Genomic DNA, 21,025 nt, shown 5'->3' with positions numbered 1-21,025 from the left:
ATTTATTTACTTACCTGGCTAATTAAAACTTCAATTAAACTTGATTAAAGCCTTAATTTTTGCCATTTTTCTTCCATCTACAGCGTTGGTTCGAGCTTCTTCTTCATGGAATTTAATTCCCTTTGTTGCTACTTCATTTGCTGGAAGAAAATCGGGCATAAACGGCCTTAAATTGGCCAAAACAAACGGTCAGAACGCGACCACGTGACGGCCGCTGAAAGGCCACCGCCTCAAGGCCAAAACGACGTCGTTTTGGACATCATTGGCTTGGAAAAATCAGCAGAAAACCCCCCAGCGCACGCACGCCCCCGCGGATGGAACCCGCGACCTACCGCCACTAAATTAATTTATTGTCTTATTTCCATAAATACTCCCAAATTACTAATAATTACTATTAACATCAATTAAATTAATGACTCTTCAATAAATAATTATTTTCTCAAAATAACATAAGTACACATTTTCTTAAACCTCTAAATCCCCAAATAAATTAATATTCCCTTTTAACCCATAAATATTCAATAATTACCACGAATACAACAATTAATAATTATTAAATATTTTCAAATAATTTAATCAATTACCTTTAATTCTTTATTTTCCTCAAAACCACACAAATAAATAATTCCTCTTAAATTCTCAAATATTCAATAATATGCTCAAATACTAATTTAAATAATTATTATTTATTTTTAAATGTCGAGATTTTAGAAAATGTCTCTGCAGGCCACTAGGAGCCTTCTTTTATAGACCAACTTGATATATTGGACTTATCTTGATTGAATAACAATATAAATAATCATAATCTCATCAAGAGTCAACTTCATTTAGAAGTAAAATATGTTAGAGAATATCTCATGACATAATTATCCACTAATACTGACTCTATTTCTACATAAATTGCTAACTGAGTTCGACTAAAATTGTGAGCTACATTAACTTGCCAAGTGATCCAAATAAAAAAAATGAAACTATTAAATATCTCAATAAACAATAATTAGGGAGAATGGTAGAAATAAAAACATGTGAAAGTTTTAAGTTTCTTCTTTTTCTATTTTTCTATTATTTTCTTGTGCGCTGCAACCTGTCCAACCAGCCATTCTTGTTCATCATCATTCTCGTCTTCGTCGAGCCTATCCTAGTTCCTATACTTGAATGTCATAATTTATTGGGCATGTCGTTGAACTGGTCGAGCCCATAGTTGAGACCATCATCGTTCGATTCTCATCGTTGTTCCCAACAACCATTTCTTGTTATAATGGATTGATTATAGGTGTGTATATATAAGTATACATATAAATCCCTTGTTGTTGTGATCGATCCTATAAATCCACTATTGTTCTGATAGATTAAACTTATTGTTGCTCTAATTAATTAATTATATATATATATGCACCTATATATATAAACCCACCACAACAATGGCCATACCTCACACGTTCACTAGTTCGTGTTCTTACTAATTTTGTTAAAGTATTTAATAATTCTACTTTAAATTGTTAAAGTATTTAAAAATTCTACCTTTTTAAAATATATATGTCTAATATGACATTTTAAAATGCCATAATACCTTTTTGATAGATTACATTTATATATTCATCCTAAATAAAAATGTTACACGGACATTAAATTTTGAGATTTTATTTTATGACACTCAACATTAATGATAATTATTTATTGATTAATAAAAAAACAAATATATTACCCACATCAAATAATCTTATATTGCCTAACATGGACCCCCACCACCCAATTCCCCGCCGCACACCCCTTCCCCTCCAAATTTCACCCACCGCCCATTACAGGCCGGCCAGCCCCCTCCCCCTTCCCCAATATTATCCCCACATGCATGCATATATGAAAATAATTTTATATTTTTTAAATATTACTATAAATTATTATTTAAATACATTATTAGTTCTCGTCTATTCAATTAAAATTACAGTTACAATTATAAGTATTTTAATAATTAAACGATAATCATAATTAATAATTTATTTTTTTAATCATAATAAAATTTATATTTATTTTATACATTTTTTAATTATATTTGTGAGATAGGGATATAATTGAATCGATCAAATTACTCATAAAGACATGAGTGATTTAATTGAGGGGCAAAATAGAGAGTTTAATTAAAAAAGAATTTTAAATTTGTTATTGTCTGGGCTATATCAGTATCGGACAACGACAACATAAATAGTTCAATATTTTTAATTTATTTTTATTTTTTAATCTATTTAATTTAAGTATCTATTCGATCAAGTTGGTTTGATTTAAAAAAAAATAATCTATTTAATTTGAATAATTCGATTAATTCAGTTACATCTAATTATTTATATTTTTAAACAATGACGTAGCTCAAACAGTAACATATATTTAAAACTTATCTCTAATTAAATCTCTCATTTGACCCTCTCCCCCAATCAAATCACGTTAAATTCTTCTGAGTAATTTGATAAATTTAGTTATATTCTTATCTCACAAACACGATTAAAATATATATAAAATAAATATAAATTTTATTATGATTAAAAGAAATAAATTGTTAATTATGATTATAGTTTAATTATTAAGAAAATTATAATTTTAATTGAATAGACTATAATTAATAATGTATTTAAATAATATGAGAGTATGTTGCCGACGTGAAGAATATACCAATATCAATAATCATTCACAATATAATATCATTTTGGTATCATAAACCCAGACGAGCAGGCATACGTCATTGGTGGGTTCGATTACGTATTCCTTCGGCCGGAAGGTCCACTGCCCATCACACTGACTCCAAGACACGGATGTCAGACTTAACAATTGATTTAAAGTTTTAGTACTTTTCAATTTTTAATTTTTAATTTTAAATTTATTTTCAATTTTCTATTTTAATAATCTATTTTTAAAAAATTAAAAATGTATTCTCTTTATCATTTTGAAAAATTATTTCTCAAAACAAAAAATTAGAAAACGCGTTCTCTTTGAAATTTGAAAATTAATTTTTAATGATATTTTATTCAATAAATTTGATTATTTGATAAATTAAAAATATTTAATATTAATGTATTATTAAAAATATATATATATTTTTAAATTAATGAATTTTATAATATTTTTTCTCATTATAATAATAAAATATGAATAAATAAATAAATAAATATGTTTTGAGTTTAAAAACAGTAAAGAGAACGCGCTTTCATTATTTTAGAAAATTAAAAATTAAAAATGACTTAAAAACAGCAAAGAGAACGTAATCTTAATATTTTCATATATATATTGATGTAGTATATATATATATAGAAATATATAGAATAGATTATTTTTATATAATTAATAAAATAAAATATATATTTATTATATAAATAATAATACATAAAGAAAAAGAAAGAGAAAGAGAAAGAGAAAGAGAGGGCATGGATGCTAAATGCCATCCTCACCCTGGCCTCAATTGAAACATAACCAAGAATTTCTTGAATCAAACCCAATCGACTTTGACACTATCCCAACTAGGGTAGGGTGAAACAGTGTTGGAATACATATATGATTGTGTAAATAAATTTAAAAAAATTTACGCATCAAAGATGTATAATAGAATATATATATATATATATATATGACCCTCGTTCTATACTAGCCTGAGGACGATGATTCACCTGCATTTGTGTGTCTCATCGGAATCTTCAAATTTTTTCGCACCTAACAATTGCATACTTGTAATATTAAACAGAAGTAAAGGAAAAACAACAGAGAATAAGCCAGATAAAACTCTTTGTTATTTCTCTCTTTTTTCTCTTGTTCAATTTCTTTTAGAAGCCACCCCACCACCTTTCCAATTTTGTGCCAAGCAAAAGTTGACTTTTCAAAAGATAGCTCTTGGATAAATCGACTCTACATAAATTTCTCTCGAACGGGTCGACTAAAGTTATACAAAAGTCTATTTTTGGCAAATCAGAAGTCGACTTCTTAATCCAAATTTTGGAAAAATAATTTTATGAATTTTATATTTACTTTAGAAATGGTTTTAATAGAAAATAAAAATTTTGATTATGTATATACTATAAAAAAATATTTTATAAATTAATCAAAAATAATTAAGATTTACAATTTGTATATTATTAAAAAATATTCTTTTTGATAATCATCAAAACTTAAATTAGAGCTTAAATAGAGCAAGTTGGCTCAACAATCAATGTCGCATTCAATGCGTTGTTCTCCAACAACCTCTCACAAATTTACTAAAAACATCCTCATATCATATGATATGTGACTCACTAACCCTTAACCATTAATAATTCATACTAATCAAGGTAGTAAATATTGTGTCAGTTCATATTTGACTAATCAGAGTCCCATCCAATTAATCTAAGAATCAAGAATAAGTTAAGAAGTCATATTATCAAAAAAATTTGTCGCACATTCTTAACACCTTAAGAATAAGATTATCAAACAAGAGATTTATAAACTGATTCATATAGCAAACTAAAAAATTTATAAATAAAAATAAACTTGTTTGTTATTAATTATAAATACAAAAATACATCACACGTATTAATAACATATGTCAAACGTCATCCAAATTTAATATTAAAACACATCACTAAGAACGAGTCCTAGCAAGTTCGAAATATTTTGCCAACACTACTCAGTTCTGAATAATATATAATGTATTTCTGTCAAATGTACCTTAAACAAGAATTGTTATTTAAAAAAATAAATTATAAAAATTTATAATATTAAAACCGATCACAATAAATGTAATGTGCACGAAAATTACTTATATTTTGTGGTTGCGGTATGGTTTGCTTTTGACTAAAACGGATGTGGATGTTACGTGTTGGTGGTGGGATTTTATTTATTTATTTTAGTACTGTCCGGTTGGACTGAGAAGTCAGCTTCAAAGCGGATGGACATTTAAATGAGAGTAGAATGCGACGTTATATAAATAAAAGATATTTTATATAATAATATAAAATTTTAGTATGTAATAAAAAAATATATTATATACAAATTTTTATATTATAAAAATTATAATAATTTATTTTATATATGATGTGTCATAGATAAAAACTCATTAAAAGATAAAAAAAAAGTTCCAAAAGCCTAAATTACTAAAAATATAATTTTTTTCCTTAATTGAGAAGTCTTGAATAAAGAGCAAACAAAATAAATCTGACATTCAAAAATATATTAAAAAATTTTGAAAAAAGAATAAATATTATTTATAAAAATTTTGATTATAGTGAATCTTAGAATGTTAGAATAAATATTATTTATAAAAATTTTAATATTAAAAATCTTAGAATATTAAGATAAATATTATCTAAAAATATCATAATTTAAGTAAATTTCAAAAAATCTTATATTTCTCTATAAATAGATAAGTTTTCATTTTAAAAAAATATGTATCTAATATTAATTTTTAAAAAGTATTAGAGTATTTTACACAATGACTTTTCTATGTTATTTGACCTTTTTTTTATAAAAATTAAATAAATTGATAATAATATTTTTAATTAATAAATTATATCTATTTGAGCGACAACAATATAAATTTTAAATTTTAAACTCTCAAGATGAATAGAATCCAATTCCTTGCGCCCCAAGTTGAAAAGACAGGAAGTCAGGGGGTCAAAGCACGAGCGTTGAAGATTGCAGCTTCAAAAAAGCTGTCTCCTTGTTTCGCGCGAAAATGACGACTCCCAAAAGATGCCATCCTTCTTGTGGTGACACCAAATTGAAAATGCCATCGTTTAAGACTATTAATTTATTGAAATATTAAATAGAGTTTAATAATCTAAATTGCATTCATTGATATAAATTTAAAAAATATAAGATATAAAAAATATTTTATATTATATTTATTAAATTTATAAATATTAAAGATAAAAAAAAACTCATATACCCCTAATACATTCTAAAAAAATTAGCAAATAAAAATTTGAAAATATTTTTTTATTTTTATCTTGATCATTTTATATTTTAGTTTAAAAAATATTATAATCTTATTTTAATATAATTTTATCTTACTCATTTTAATAAATGTTTCCTTAGAGTGACGTTGCTACAAATATTAAATGAATGTTCTAATTTTCTTGTAATTTTCAATGTGACATTTAAATTAGTTATTTGTAATTTTTACTTTAATCCAACTTCCATATTGAAGTCCATCTAATCCAATTTATTAAGAATGTGAAGAAAATTAATTACATTTTAGTATTTATACTAAAAATTATTAAAAATGAGAGTGGATTTAACTTTTATTATTTTTTGGTTGATATTTAATTTGAACAATGAATCATATATTTAATGATTTTCTTTTTTATATTTTTTTTTGTTTTAAGATTTTAGCATTTGCTCAATTAGAAAGCAGTTTATTCAATTTATTTTTTAAATGTAGTGATAATACGAAAATCGGCCACCAAATTATTTATAGATTATGACACAATATCTTGGGTAGCCACTTGCAAGATAAGGGTTGCGACTTCACGAAACACTCTTGGAATCGCTTCTTCATATTCAAGTCAGTAATATAATTGATGAAAATATTGTTTTAAAAATCAAATCAAATCAATCAATTAAACTGGTTTAACTTGGAATCAATGGTCTATTCGGTCTGATTTGAGTTAAAAAATCAAATTTCCTTCAATCCGGTCAAAATTCGATTGGATCGGTGAACCGGGAATTGGATTGACCCTGATTTTTTCACTCTCTCACTTATTTTTAAAATTTTAATTCTTAATTAATTCTTTAACAACATATATAACAATTATATATAAAATATTAGTTGTATATTAGTTAATAATAATATTTCTCATAATAATATATAAAATATTAGTATTTTAAATATATATTAAATATATATTTAATATATATATTATTTAATTATAAAATATATATGACATCGTTCGGTCGGACTACTCCAGTCTAATCGGTCGGACCAACTGGCATGTGACCCAATTAATAGGCCGATTCACTCTTTGATGTCAAGAGATACTGACTGTTGAGATATAAGGCAGAGAGATAAATATTATATATAAATTATGAGACTACAAATCAAAATTATGTAAAATTAAGTATTTGAAATAAATTGTTTGAAAACAAATGTGTCTGAATTAAAGCGTCTCTGTAGGCCACCGTGGGCCTTCTTTTATAGACCGACTTGATACATAGGACTTGTATTTATTGAATAATAATATAAATAATCATACTCTCATCAAAAGTCAACTTTATTTAGAAATAAAATATGTTAGAAAATATCTCGTGGCATAATTGTCCACTAATATCGACTGTATCTCTACATAAATCGCTAACTGAGTTTGACTAAAATTGTGAGCTCCATTAACTTGCCAAGTGATCTAAATAAAAAAATAATTTTATATAACTATATATCATATGGGTCATTTGATTTTACTATATCATTTTCAATTTTTTTGATTTTACCATATAGCTACATAATTATCTAATAGAATATACAGTTTTTATCACTTTATCTTTATTTAAAATTTTAGAAAACAACATTATGCAAATTATATTTAATTTTTTAAAAAATAAATAAATACAAACACGAGAAATAAAATGGGAACCCCTATGGTGTCAAGGATATCAATGCCTAATAGCGTTTTATACAACGTAAAGAGTGTCACATAATAAAAGAATACATCCTATTGTACATCAAATCTTTTTTATATTTATATTATGTAATACACTTTGTATATTATATAAAATACCTTCCATGTCGTTTGGTACCATAAATTTTTTTGAATAGTTATTGTAAATAAAAAGGTGAAAGCATAAATACACTCTTATACTTTATTAAAAAAGTATTGTGTCACTCCAAACTTTTAAGATGTCTAGTTAAATACATGTAATTCAAAACAATGAAATTATATTTCAACAAATAATAATTAGGGAGAACGGTGGAAGTGAAATGCACTCATAAGGGTTTTAGGTTTATTCTTTTTTTCACCCATTTTTCTATTATTTTCTTGTACTTTGCAGATCGTCCGACCAACCATTCCCGCTCGTCGTTCCTTCCGTCATCCCTGTCATCATTCTCGTCTTCATCGAGCCTATCATAGTTCCTATACCAGAATGTCAAAATTTGTTGTGTCTGTCGTCAAATTGGTCGAGCCCATCTTTGAGACCATCATCGTTCAGTTCTCGATGTTGTTCCTAACAACCATTCTTTATTATAGTGGGTCAATTATAGGTGTGTGTATATATAAGTATGCATATAAATTCGTTGTTGCTCCTATAAATTTACTATTGCTCTGATCGATAAAACCCATTGTTGTTCTAATTGATTAATTATGTATATATGCACACATATATAAACCCACCATAACAATGACCATACTTCACGCATTCACTAATGTGTTCTCGCTAATTTTGCTAAATTATTTAATAGTTTTACTTTTTTAAAGTACGTGTCTCTAATATGACTTTTTTTTTGAAAATTTAAAATATTGTCATAATACCTTTTTTGATAAAGTACAAGAGTACATTTATATAGCACTTAGGGCATAGATTTAATGGTTGGATAAACAATATAGGGGTGTCAATCCGGTGGGTTACTAGTTTGATCATTGCCTTATGCAAGAGCCAAATGCCTAACTTACAATTTATCTCTCATGACGTAATCAACGGCACGAATACCAAGGGTCATGCAAAGACAATAATCCCAAGAGTACATTTATATGCCCTTAGGGCATGACGCAAGTGTTAAAACTCTCAAATTTTCTTGAGAATGACAGAGAATCAACTCTTGGTGGAGATAGAAATGCCCCATTTGATGAGGACTGACTGCGTGTCCGCTTGAGAGTATATAAGCTTGCAATTGCATTCGATTTACTTGAAGGTCTAACCAAGGGAGAAGGCTAGTCTCCTCTGGGACTAGACGGGTTAGACCTGGTCACTTGAGTCATAAAAAAAAATAATAATAATGTATTTATATATTCATCCTAAATAAAAATGTTATATGGACATTAAATTTTGATAATTTCTTTTATGACACTCAACATTAATGATAATTATTTATTAATCAATAAGAGAACTGATATATTGCCCACATCAAGCAACCTTATATTGCCTAATGATGGAGCCCCACCACCCAATCCCCTCCTCCCAAATAAAAAAATTCACCTCTTTCCTCGAGTACAGGCCAGTCGCCCAAAAAAAAATAAAAATTATCCCCCCGATATATATATATATATATATGAAAATAATTATATATTTTTTAAATATTATTATAAATTATTATTTAAAAACATTATTAGTTCTTCTATGTTCAATTAGAATTAGAATTACAATTATAATTATTTTAATAATTATAATTATAACCATAATTAATAATTTATTTATTTTTTTAATCATAATATAATTTATACTTATTTTATATTTTTTTAATCGTGTTTATCAGACAGTGGTGTAACTAAATCGATCAAATTATTCAGAGGGGCTTTACATGATTTAATTGCCAGGTGAAATAGAGAGTTTTAAGTTTGTTATTGTCTAGGCTACATCAGTGTTGGACAATATAAATAGTTTAATATTTTATTTTTTATTTTTTAATTTATTCAATTTGAGTATCTATTCGATTGAGTTGGTTCGATTTTTTTTTAAAAATAATCTATTTAATTTAAATAATTTAGTTACATCCAATCGTTTATGTTATTGAACACTAACATAATCTATACAATAATATATTTAAAACCCTTAATTTCACCCTCTCTCCTCCCAATTAAATCACGATAGACTCTTTTAAGTAATTTGATCGATTCAGTTACATTTTTATTTCATAAATATGATTAAAAAATATAAAATAAATATAAATTTTATTATGATTAAAAAAATTATTAATTATGATTATAATTTAATTATTAAAAAAATTATATTTATAAGTGTAATTTTAACTGAATAGATCAGAACTATTTAAATAATAATTTATAGTAATATTTAAAAAATATAAAATTATTTTTATATATGTATATATGTGGGAATAATTGGGGATGGGGACGCGTGGCCTGTTATGGAGGAGGGGGGAGTGGGTGAAATTTGTGAGGGGGTTTGGGGGTTGACATATCAGTCTCTGATCAGATCAATGATCATTGACAATATAATATAATAAATAGTTACTAATAAATGTGTAATATCATTTTGGTATCATAAACCCCAGACGAGCAGCCATACGTCACTGGTGGGTTCGATTACGTAGTGCTTTGGCCAGAGAGGCGAGGGCTCTGCAAAACAACCGTGGAAGAAAGAAGAGAGGAGAGAAGAGAGGAGAGAGGTGAAGGTGGACGAGGGCATTTAGGTCTTTTTGACTTCTTTCGATAATCCCATCGAGCTTTCTAGCATTTTTCATTCTCAAATGGTGTCTCCTTGTCGTCCATCATCAAAAGTTGTTATATTATTGGCGTGTTATTTTTTAAATTCTCAAATTTTGTGTTTGACTCTGACTAAAAATAGTTCAATGGATAAAAAATAATTTTGAAAAATAAAAAATATTTGTCACCCTCACATTTATAGTTGTGTTAAGGGTTAAAATCTGCTTGCTAGATTCCCTAATTTACTTCTCTTATAAAATCATGGGGCGAAACAGAAGAGACGCTCGTGATAGTACATTAATAAAAAAAATTGTTATATTATCAAAATAATATATATTATTAAATAGTAATTATCTAAAATTATGATAAAAAATTTAATATTTTTTCAAAATTTATTAAAAGAAATTATCTCTTCATCTAAACAAATTTATTAGAAGCTGTTACATCCAAAGGAATACTATTTTGGGGACAGCAGATCTAAGTCCTTTAAGACACGGATCTCAGAATTGACAAGCGATTTAAAGTCTTTATATTTTATATAAATAATATGAGATGAGTCAAATTATATATTAAAAGACTTTTTAAAAAAAATTAAAAATTTGACCAACCCATTAGTCATGCCAGGGATGGGTTCATCTATTTCCGATCTTAAATTCTAATATTTTATTTTATATTTTAATAAAATAAGGGTAGATGTGGAACAAATTATTTATAAAAAATTTTAAATTGACCTTAGATCCTTCTAGAAATTTTGTAAAAAGAATAAATATTATTCATAAAAAATTAATTTTAGTGGACCTTGAGATACATATTATTTAAAAAAAATTTAATTCTAATAAATCTCAAAAAATCTTATATTATTCTATAAATAGATAAGTTCTTATTTTTAAAAAAATACATATTTAATATTAATTTTAATATATTTTTAAAATTTTCAATATCTGATTTAAATATCGAAATATTTATGTAATGATTTATTTGTATTTTTAAATAAAATTTAAATAAATCAATGATGATATTTTTAATTAATAAATTTATTATCTTACTTAAACGACAATAATATAAATTTTAAATTTTAAACTCTTCAGGTGCGTAGAATCCAATTCCTTGGGCCCCCAATTAAAAAAAGGGTAAATTTTGGGGTCAAAGCACGAGCGTAGAAGATTGTAACTTCCATGAAGCTGTCTCCTTGTTTCGCGCGAAAATGATGACTCCCAAAGATGATGCCATCCTTCACGTGGTCACAACAAATTGTAAATGCCAAGTTAAGATTATTAATTTATTGAAATATTAAATAGAGTTCAATAATCTAAATTACATTTATAAAAATTATTTTTTATTATATTTATTAAATTTATTTATCAACTCAATGAAAATAAATCATGTAACTCTTTATGTGAGATTATTTAGATAAATTTATTTTGAATCTGATTCATATATTTTAATATATTCTAAAAAAATTAAAAAATAATTTGATAAAAAATTTAAAATACTTTCTAATCTTATTTTGATTATTCTATATTTTGGTTCGAAAAATATTATAATCTTATCTTAATATAATTTTATATTATTTATTTTAACAAATACTACCTTAGAGTGGGATTGTTACAATAATCAAAAGCATCAATATTGGTTGTCATGAAAATAAAAAGATACATATTAATAAAAAAATAAAAAAAGAAGAAAAAAAAAATACCTACCAATTATTATAAAAAATAAGGGGAAAAAAAAACTTTCCATTAACAATGCGCTGTCTACACCCACCAAATGTCCCACTTCCCTTAGTCCCCTTGACATTGCCCTAAATTTAAAAATTTTCCTTGCTCACCACACCATCTCCAAGTGCTTGTAGGGTCCCCACCCTAATTTTTCCCCAAAATACAAATTTAAAACATATGTATATATATGTATTAGTATTTGTCATTTTTACTTTATTGACTCCTAACTTGTTTTTGTTAGGCAGAAGGTGGATGCGATGGGATCCATATAGTAATTTTTTTTAAATATGATCATATTTTTTTTTTTTGTGGTTAAGAAATATTAAATTTGAGTCATAGTTATTGTTAAAATGACCAACTCGTTACTTTGCATAGATCCCAAATTTAACATCGTTTCTAAAATTTACTTTTCACAAATGGATTTTATATTTAAGATTCGATCCCTTAATCCAGAAAAGTAAAACTATTAAATGGACCGTCTAATTTTTTTTTTTAATTTTTAAGGTGACTTTTAAATAAATTATATGTAATTTTTATTTTAATCCAACTTCCATATTGAAGTCCATCTAATCCGATTTATGAAGTATGTGAAGAAAATTAATTACATTTTAGTATTTAAACTAAAAATTATTAAAAATGAGAGTGAATATCAATTATTATTTTTTGTTTGATATTTAATTTCAACAATGAATCATATATTTAATGCTTTTCTTTTTTATATTATTTTTTTTTGTTTTAAGATTTTTGCATTTGCTCATCAGTTAGAAAGCAGTTTATTCAGTTTATTAAAAATTATATATTGAAAGAAAAATAATTAATAATTTATAATTATAAAACTAATGACATTTGTGACACAAACACAAGTATTATTTGAACACTCAAAATTAATAGTTAATTACTGATCTGTAAAGATTTGCTTCATTGGTGATTTTTCATACTGAAGAATCATTGGCGAGTAATTGACCATTAACCTTGAGTGTCATAAGATATCAATTTTTTTCAATTTATTATCAATTTTTCAATAATAGTGACAGAATATATTATTAATTTTTCAATTTATTTTGTTATCTTGTAATTTAAACATCTTTCATTCATTGTAATTATTTTAGGGTAAAGTTACCAATAAAATAAGATAAATTAGTGTACTTTAAGCAACGTTTGTTAAATTTAGTAAGATAAGATTGTATCAAAATAAGATAAAAATATTTTTTGCACCAAAATAAAAAATAATCAAGATAAAATTGAAAAGAATTTCAAAATTTTTATCAAACTATTTATTAAATTTTTTAGAATATACTGGAAGATATATGTATTATTTTTTCTTATTTGTAAGATTCAAGATATGTTTATCTTGAAGGAAAGTGATAAACATATCTGAAAAATACTAGATAACAAGTCATGTAACTTTTTTTTAATGATCATCAGATAAATTTAACAAACACATTAAAAATAACAAAAGTTTGAAATACTTTATATATCTTATATTTTCTAGCTTATATATAACAAATATTAACTTAAAATATAACAAATTACAAGTGCGGGGTAAAGTTGCTATTATTAATAGAGTTAGATAGCGTTTGTTAAAATGAGCAAGATAAGAGAGTATCAAGATAAGTCTGGAATGGTTTTTGGACCAAAATATGGAATGGTCAAGATAAAGTTGAGAAGCATTTCAAAATTTTTATTAAATTATTTGTTAAATTCTTTGAAATGCATTAGAGGACACAGGCGTCATTTTTTTCTTATATGTAGAGATTAAGATATGTTTATTTTAAGAGAGAAGAGATAAATGCATATATTGAAAAATTAAGATAAAAAGTCATTAATAATTTTTCTAAAAATGGTCAGATAAGCTTAATAAATATGTTGAAAAAGATAAAAGTCCAGCATGGATCCCATATCTTGATTTTTTCAATCCATATCTTAATTAACAAATGCCCCGTTAAAATATCCGTGGATGATATTAAGAAAATATCTATTATAATAGTTAATGACACTAAATTTAAAAGTATAACATTAATGAGCATTGTTATGTTGCTTGACGCAGGTTTACAATTTTGTAGAGAGTGAGTGTGTGGGTTTCACCCCTTCTCTCAATTTATCTATGCCGAATAAACGTTAAAACAATACCATAAAACTAATAATATCAATTATTTACGAGAAATGTATCATTTCAAGTAAAACATATGATTTTTAGTAACTTTTGAGTATCATAAACAACAAACACATTGAACCTTTGAATGATAAGCCAAACATATATATTAGAAATGTTATTTAAACACTTAATTTTAGTATTTAGAGAAATGTTTATATATTAAGATATTATATTATTTACTATATCAATACAAATATATCATACATCAATAATTATATATATGTATATATATATATATATAGAGAGAGAGAGAGAGAGAGAGAGAAGGGTGGGGGGGGGGGGGGGGGGGGGGGGGTGAGGGAGACTTCCTTGAAAGGGAGGGGAGGAGCAAGAGTCAAAATTGGCACTCCGTGACTGTAGTAGGATAACGTGGCGCGCAAGACTCGGCTGACGGAGAGAACCTAGAATCTCTCTCTCTCTCTCTCTCTCTCTCTCTCCCCATATATATATATATATATATATATCAGACACTGTCCTATAGCCGAAACCCCATTGAAAAATCCGGCGTATCCTTACTTCTACAGACCCTGAAACTCTCCACAAAAATGGAACTTCTTCAAGCGCCGAAGACCGGTTTGTCCAATTTCCTCACCCGCTTGTACTCCGCCTCCATGCCCAGTGATTTCCTCCTCAGACCCATCTTCCTTCATGGGGTTTCCGGTTCACTCCACCTGCTTTTGCTGCTTTCTCTCTTTGTCTTCTGGGTCTGGAGGAGGGTCAGGATTGGCCGCCATGGAGGCCCGAAACAGAGCGCCATGAGAGCTAGAATCTCCTGCTTTAAGCAAGCTCTGTTTTGCTCTCTGGCTCTCTCACTCTTTAATCTCGTTCTTTGTTCGTTGAGCTACTTTTATTGGTATCGAAATGGTTGGTCTGAGGAGAAGATTGTACTTATCTCGGATTTTGGACTCAGAGCGCTGGCTTGGTTAGCCGTCTCTGTTTATTTGCACACCCATTTATCTGATTCGGGGCAAATGAAGTTCCCAGTTTTGTTAAGAGCCTGGTGGGGGTTTTACTTCTCACTGTCATGTTATTTCCTTCTTGTTGATTTCCTCCTTAATCAGAAGGGCCGGTCCTTACCAATTCAATTGTTGGCACCGGATGCTATTTCGGCGATTACGGGTTTGTTCTTGTGTTATTTGGGGTTTTTGGGAAGGAGGGTAGGTGAAGGTGAAGGTGAAGATGGTATTCTTCAAGAACCCCTTTTGAATGGTACTACTAGTCTGAGTAATGGTACAGATTTGAACAAGTCTAGTGAAGGTGAAATCGATGCCCCTTGTGAAAATGTTAGTTTATTTAGCATCCTGACTTTCTCTTGGATGGGTAATTTGATTAGAGTGGGTTATAAGAAAACTTTAAACCTTGAGGATGTTCCTCAACTTGCCAATGTTGACAGGGTGAAAGGGGCCTTTTCAATTTTTAGTAGTAAGATAGAGTCGGATGGTGGAAGTGGAAATAGAATAACGACAATGAAGCTGGTGAAGGCCCTGATCTCCGTTACGTCCAGAGAGATTCTGTTGACGGCTCTTCTTGTACTCGTATATACGCTGGCGTCTTATGTTGGTCCTTACCTCATAGACACCTTTGTTCAGTACCTTAACGGACGTCGGGAGTTCAATAATGAAGGCTATGTTTTGGTCTCTGCATTCTTCATAGCAAAGCTCATCGAGTGCTTGGCGCAGAGGCGCTGGTTCTTCAAGTTGCAGCAGGCTGGAATTAGGGCCAGGGCAGTTCTTGTTACCATGATCTACAATAAAGGTTTGACCATATCATGCCATTCGAAACAAGGGCACACGAGTGGGGAGATCATTAATTTCATGACTATTGATGCGGAGAGGATTGGGGACTTTGGTTGGTATATACATGATCCATGGATGGTGCTCCTGCAAATTGGTTTGGCCTTGGTGATATTGTACAGAAATCTTGGGCTTGCTTGCATTGCGACTTTAGTTGCTACCATAATTGTGATGTTGGCAAATGTTCCACTTGGGAAGTTCCAGGAGAAGTTTCAGGATAATTTAATGAAATCCAAAGATAGGAGGATGAAAGCAGAATCTGAAATCTTGAGGAACATGAGGATTCTCAAGCTTCAGGCCTGGGAGATGAAGTTTTTGTCAAGAGTGGTTGATCTCAGGCAAACTGAAGCAGGATGGTTGAGAAAATTTTTATATACGTCAGCTATGACATCTTTTGTCTTTTGGGTTGCCCCTGTATTTGTGTCCGTAGCCACTTTTGGTGCTTGTATTCTTATGGGTATCCCACTTGAATCAGGGAAGATCTTATCAGCACTCGCAACATTTAGGATACTTCAAGAGCCTATTTATAACCTTCCCGACACAATCTCAATGATTGTCCAGACTAAAGTGTCCCTTGACCGCATAGCAGCATTCCTTAGTCTCGATGACTTGCAGCCTGATGTCATAGAGAAGCTTCCTAGAGACAGTTCACAAACTGCAATTGAGATTGTTGATGGGAATTTCTCTTGGGATGTATCTTCCCACAGTCCAACGCTTAAAGATATAAATATCAGTGTGTCCCGTGGCATGAGGGTTGCTGTTTGTGGTACTGTTGGCTCAGGCAAATCAAGTTTGCTCTCATGTATTTTGGGGGAAATTCCCAAAGTATCAGGGACCATTAAGCTCTTCGGAACAAAGGCCTACGTTGCCCAGTCACCATGGATACAGAGTGGGAAGATAGAAGAGAATATACTGTTTGGCAGGGAGATGGACCGAGACAAGTATGAGAAGGTACTTGAAGCCTGTTCTCTGAAGAAAGACCTGGAAATTCTATCATTTGGTGATCAGACAGAGATAGGTGAGAGGGGAATCAACTTGAGTGGAGGCCAGAAGCAGAGGATACAGATTGCACGTGCTCTATACCAAGATGCAGATATTTATCTGTTCGATGATCCATTTAGTGCTGTAGATGCTCATACAGGAAGCCATCTCTTTAAGGTGATTATGTTCTTCCTTTTCTACTCATTATTTGGTTTTTTGAACAAAAATAGGGATAACTTTCTGTTTTTTGTTTGTTTTTTCCCTTCTTTTTTTTTTTGGTTAGTAAATCAGGAAAGTACTAAATTGATGATAAACAACTATTGCAATATGTCTACTGGCTTCGTATTTTTTTTAAAAGGAACAAAAATCTTCTTAGACTTTTGTATTTCTTTGCGATTTAATTCTCCTGCTGTGTTTGATTGGCATTTGCTTCTTTTCTTCTTCTGTATCTTCTTCTCTCCTCTGAGATTTGGATAGGCAGCTGCATTTGCATTGAATCACTTTGTTAATCATTGATTCACAGGAATGTCTACTGGGACAATTGGGTTCAAAAACAGTGGTGTATGTTACTCATCAAGTAGAGTTCTTACCTGCTGCAGATCTCATCCTGGTGAGCTATTGTTGTATTGTCTCTTCCATGTCTTTTATACTTGATGAATACAATGCATGACGCAATATAATTCCTTCTCATTAGGTCATGAAAGATGGAATGATTACTCAAGCTGGGAAGTACAACGACATACTCAGTTCAGGTACTGACTTTATGGAACTTGTGGGAGCACACAGGGAAGCTTTATCAGTCTTGGATTCCAGAGTGGCTGGTTCAGCCTCAAAAAACTTAAATATCAATGAGGAGGATGATCGTATTGGGAGTGTTAACAAGTCTGTCAAGAAAGAGGAAGCTGGGGATAGTCAAAATGGTAAGGCTGATGATGTGGTGGGACAAAAAGGACAACTCACTCAAGAGGAAGAAAGAGAGAAAGGCAGAGTTGGTTTTCCAGTCTACTGGAAATATATAACAACAGCATATGGAGGAGCTCTTGTGCCCCTCATATTGATGGCACAGATTCTGTTTCAGGGACTTCAAATTGGAAGCAACTATTGGATGGCTTGGGCAACTCCTGTGTCAAAGGATATGGCACCTCCAGTTGGAGGTGTTACTCTCCTGAGCGTTTATGTAGCTTTGGCAATTGGAAGTGCTTTTTGTGTCTTCACCAGAGTCTTTCTTCTTATAACAGCTGGGTATAAAACTGCCACAGCACTCTTCTCTAAAATGCATTACTGCATCTTCCGTGCTCCCATGTCATTCTTTGATGCCACCCCAAGTGGACGAATCTTAAATAGAGTAAGTATATCTATCAACTTCACCCTTGCTATCATTGTTGTTGTCCTATTCTGTAATTTGTTCCAACAAGGGTGTGGATGGTGAATGTGTTGGTTTTGTATGCTTGCATAAATATAAAACCTTAGTTGATCAATATGTTTTCCTCTTTCAGGCATCTACAGACCAAAGTACGATAGATTTGGATATTCCTTTTCGAGTTGGGGCAGTTGCTTTCTCAACGATACAGCTCCTGGGAATTATTGCAGTAATGTCACAGGTTGCATGGCAGGTCTTTGTTATATTCATTCCTGTAATTGCAACCTGCATTTGGTTACAGGTAATTAGTTTGATTGTCAATCAAGTTGTGCACCTTAAGCTTTTACAATCTCAATTGCCTTTAGGATTACAAACCTTCTGAGTTTAATTATATTTATGCCTATCTTTGCTCCTAACTATTTGAAATAAATGTTTTCTTTTATCTTTTTTCATTTTTTTTAAATTGAGTTTTGATGCTCTTTTCTATTGACAAAAGGATTTAATGCAAAGAGGCCTGCTGGCTGACAATAGATTTATGACTTTATTCGACCACCTCTTCCTTGAAAATTTGATCATTCTAATTGTAAAGCAATGAAAACACAAACGTATATGCATAGAAGATTACTGAAGGTTCTTGCCTCTTCATATCATCACAGCAATATTACATACCTTCAGCACGAGAACTTGCACGCTTGGTTGGAGTATGCAAAGGTCCAGTTATACAGCATTTTGCTGAAACCATCTCAGGATCAACTACTATCAGGAGCTTTGATCAGGAATCAAGATTCAAGGAGTTATATATGAAACTGACAGATGCATATTCTCGACCAAAGTTTTATAATGCTGCTGCAATGGAATGGCTATGCTTCCGCATGGATATGTTGTCCTCTATTACATTTGCCTTTTCTCTGGTTGTCTTGATCTCTATACCAACAGGAGCAATTGATCCAAGTAATTAAGTTTTTTTTTTTTTTCTGATTCAGTGTTCCTTGTTTTGCAGGTGTTCAACACTTGATTATGAACTCATCTTCTTTTGTTAATTTGCAGGTATTGCAGGATTAGCAGTGACGTATGGGCTTAATCTTAACATGTTACAGGCATGGGTTATATGGAATATTTGCAATATGGAGAATAAAATTATATCAGTTGAAAGAATACTTCAGTACACTACTATCCCGAGTGAGCCTCCTCTAGTGATTGAAGCAAAGAGACCAAATAGTCAGTGGCCCTCACAGGGAGAAGTCAATATAAGAGATCTGCAGGTAAAGCCAATTTCCATTCTCTTTCATTTTTTTTTTTTTTTGGCTAAATTCTCTTTCTTAATAAGAAATGAGATTCATGTATGGAATTATTTGATCCCAATATCTTGAGCATGGATATAGGTCCAATATGCCCCGCACTTGCCACTTGTTTTACGAGGCCTTACATGCACTTTCCCTGGTGGAATGAAGACTGGAATTGTTGGGAGGACGGGCAGTGGCAAGTCAACGCTCATACAGACACTCTTCCGCATTGTTGATCCTACTGTTGGTCAAATTCTGATAGATGGTGTAGACATTTCCTCAATTGGACTGCATGATTTACGGTCTAGGTTAAGCATCATTCCGCAGGATCCAACCATGTTTGAAGGAACTGTGCGAAGCAACTTGGACCCCCTCGAAGAGTACACTGATGAACAGATTTGGGAGGTGGGTTTGTATTCTTTGATGTCTATGCGGTTTATTGAACTTATATAAAGCAACAGCTAGTGCATTCTTCTTTGGACTGCGTTTGTGAAAATACTCTTGTTGCTTTAGGCTCTTGACAAGTGCCAGCTTGTAGATGAAGTCAAGAAGAAGGAAGGCAAGCTTGATTCATCAGGTATTGTCATCAACTATAGTACTTTTGGCCAGAAGGACTTGATAAATTGTATGATCAATTGTTCTTATCTTCTAGAATCCTGTTTTTTGCAGTTACCGAGAATGGGGAGAATTGGAGTATGGGTCAGAGGCAACTTGTTTGCCTTGGCCGGGTGCTACTCAAGAAAAGCAAGGTCTTGGTGCTCGATGAAGCAACAGCATCAGTCGACACTGCAACCGACACTCTTATTCAGCAAACACTCAAGCAACACTTCTCAGACTGTACGGTTTTAACCATTGCACACAGGATAACATCTGTACTCGATAGCGACATGGTTCTGCTGTTAGATAATGGTTAGTATCGCAGCTTTATTCTTCTGTCTCTACACCTTTGAAGCTGTGGGAAATATTCTTAGTATTTGCCTTCTTATTTGCAATTTTGTTTTCTTCCACAGGACTTGTAATGGAATATGATTCCCCAATAAAGTTGCTCGAAAACAAGTCATCCTCCTTCTCAAGGTTAGTTGCAGAATACAGTTCAAGATCCAATTCTACTTTCAAGTAAGCGGCAAGCTGTTTGAAGGATGGGATCGCGATAGAGCTTGCAAATCTCTAGCATTCAAGGTTGATGACGAAACCAGAAAATCAGGCAGTTACTAGCATCTGAGATTCATTTTTTGATTTTGTTTTGTTGTACTGCTTCAGTGATTCTGGTTATAAAACACCAAGTTATCAGTCAGTCTTAGTTTCATGCAAGATCAAGTGAGATCAACTGTAATATTGCTGGGCACTTCTGTTACCGGTGATTGACTCATGTTGTATAATATGTTTAGAATAAAATCTATTCGGTTTTCCTAA

At 30.3% G+C, this 21,025-nt stretch overlaps 1 protein-coding gene across 1 annotated transcript in view; it reads left to right on the top strand.

Annotated features, from left to right (window-relative positions):
* LOC127791528 (ABC transporter C family member 3) overlaps window positions 1-21,025 on the top strand; it is a 37,979-nt gene extending 16,954 nt beyond the window's left edge. Inside the window, exons 2-11 of the mRNA XM_052321448.1 lie at window positions 15,369-17,146; window positions 17,493-17,579; window positions 17,664-18,314; window positions 18,466-18,630; window positions 18,986-19,280; window positions 19,377-19,591; window positions 19,712-20,017; window positions 20,126-20,189; window positions 20,282-20,521; window positions 20,623-21,025. Of these exons, the coding sequence (XP_052177408.1) occupies window positions 15,369-17,146; window positions 17,493-17,579; window positions 17,664-18,314; window positions 18,466-18,630; window positions 18,986-19,280; window positions 19,377-19,591; window positions 19,712-20,017; window positions 20,126-20,189; window positions 20,282-20,521; window positions 20,623-20,732 (3,911 nt within the window). The 3' untranslated portion in view covers window positions 20,733-21,025. The remainder of the gene's footprint in view (window positions 1-15,368; window positions 17,147-17,492; window positions 17,580-17,663; window positions 18,315-18,465; window positions 18,631-18,985; window positions 19,281-19,376; window positions 19,592-19,711; window positions 20,018-20,125; window positions 20,190-20,281; window positions 20,522-20,622) is intronic.

Source organism: Diospyros lotus, chromosome 15 (assembly GCF_014633365.1).
Source record: "Diospyros lotus cultivar Yz01 chromosome 15, ASM1463336v1, whole genome shotgun sequence".
Lineage (NCBI taxonomy): Eukaryota > Viridiplantae > Streptophyta > Magnoliopsida > Ericales > Ebenaceae > Diospyros > Diospyros lotus.
The sequence above is the reverse complement of the archived record's forward strand: the minus strand, read 5'-3'. Positions and strand labels throughout refer to the sequence as shown.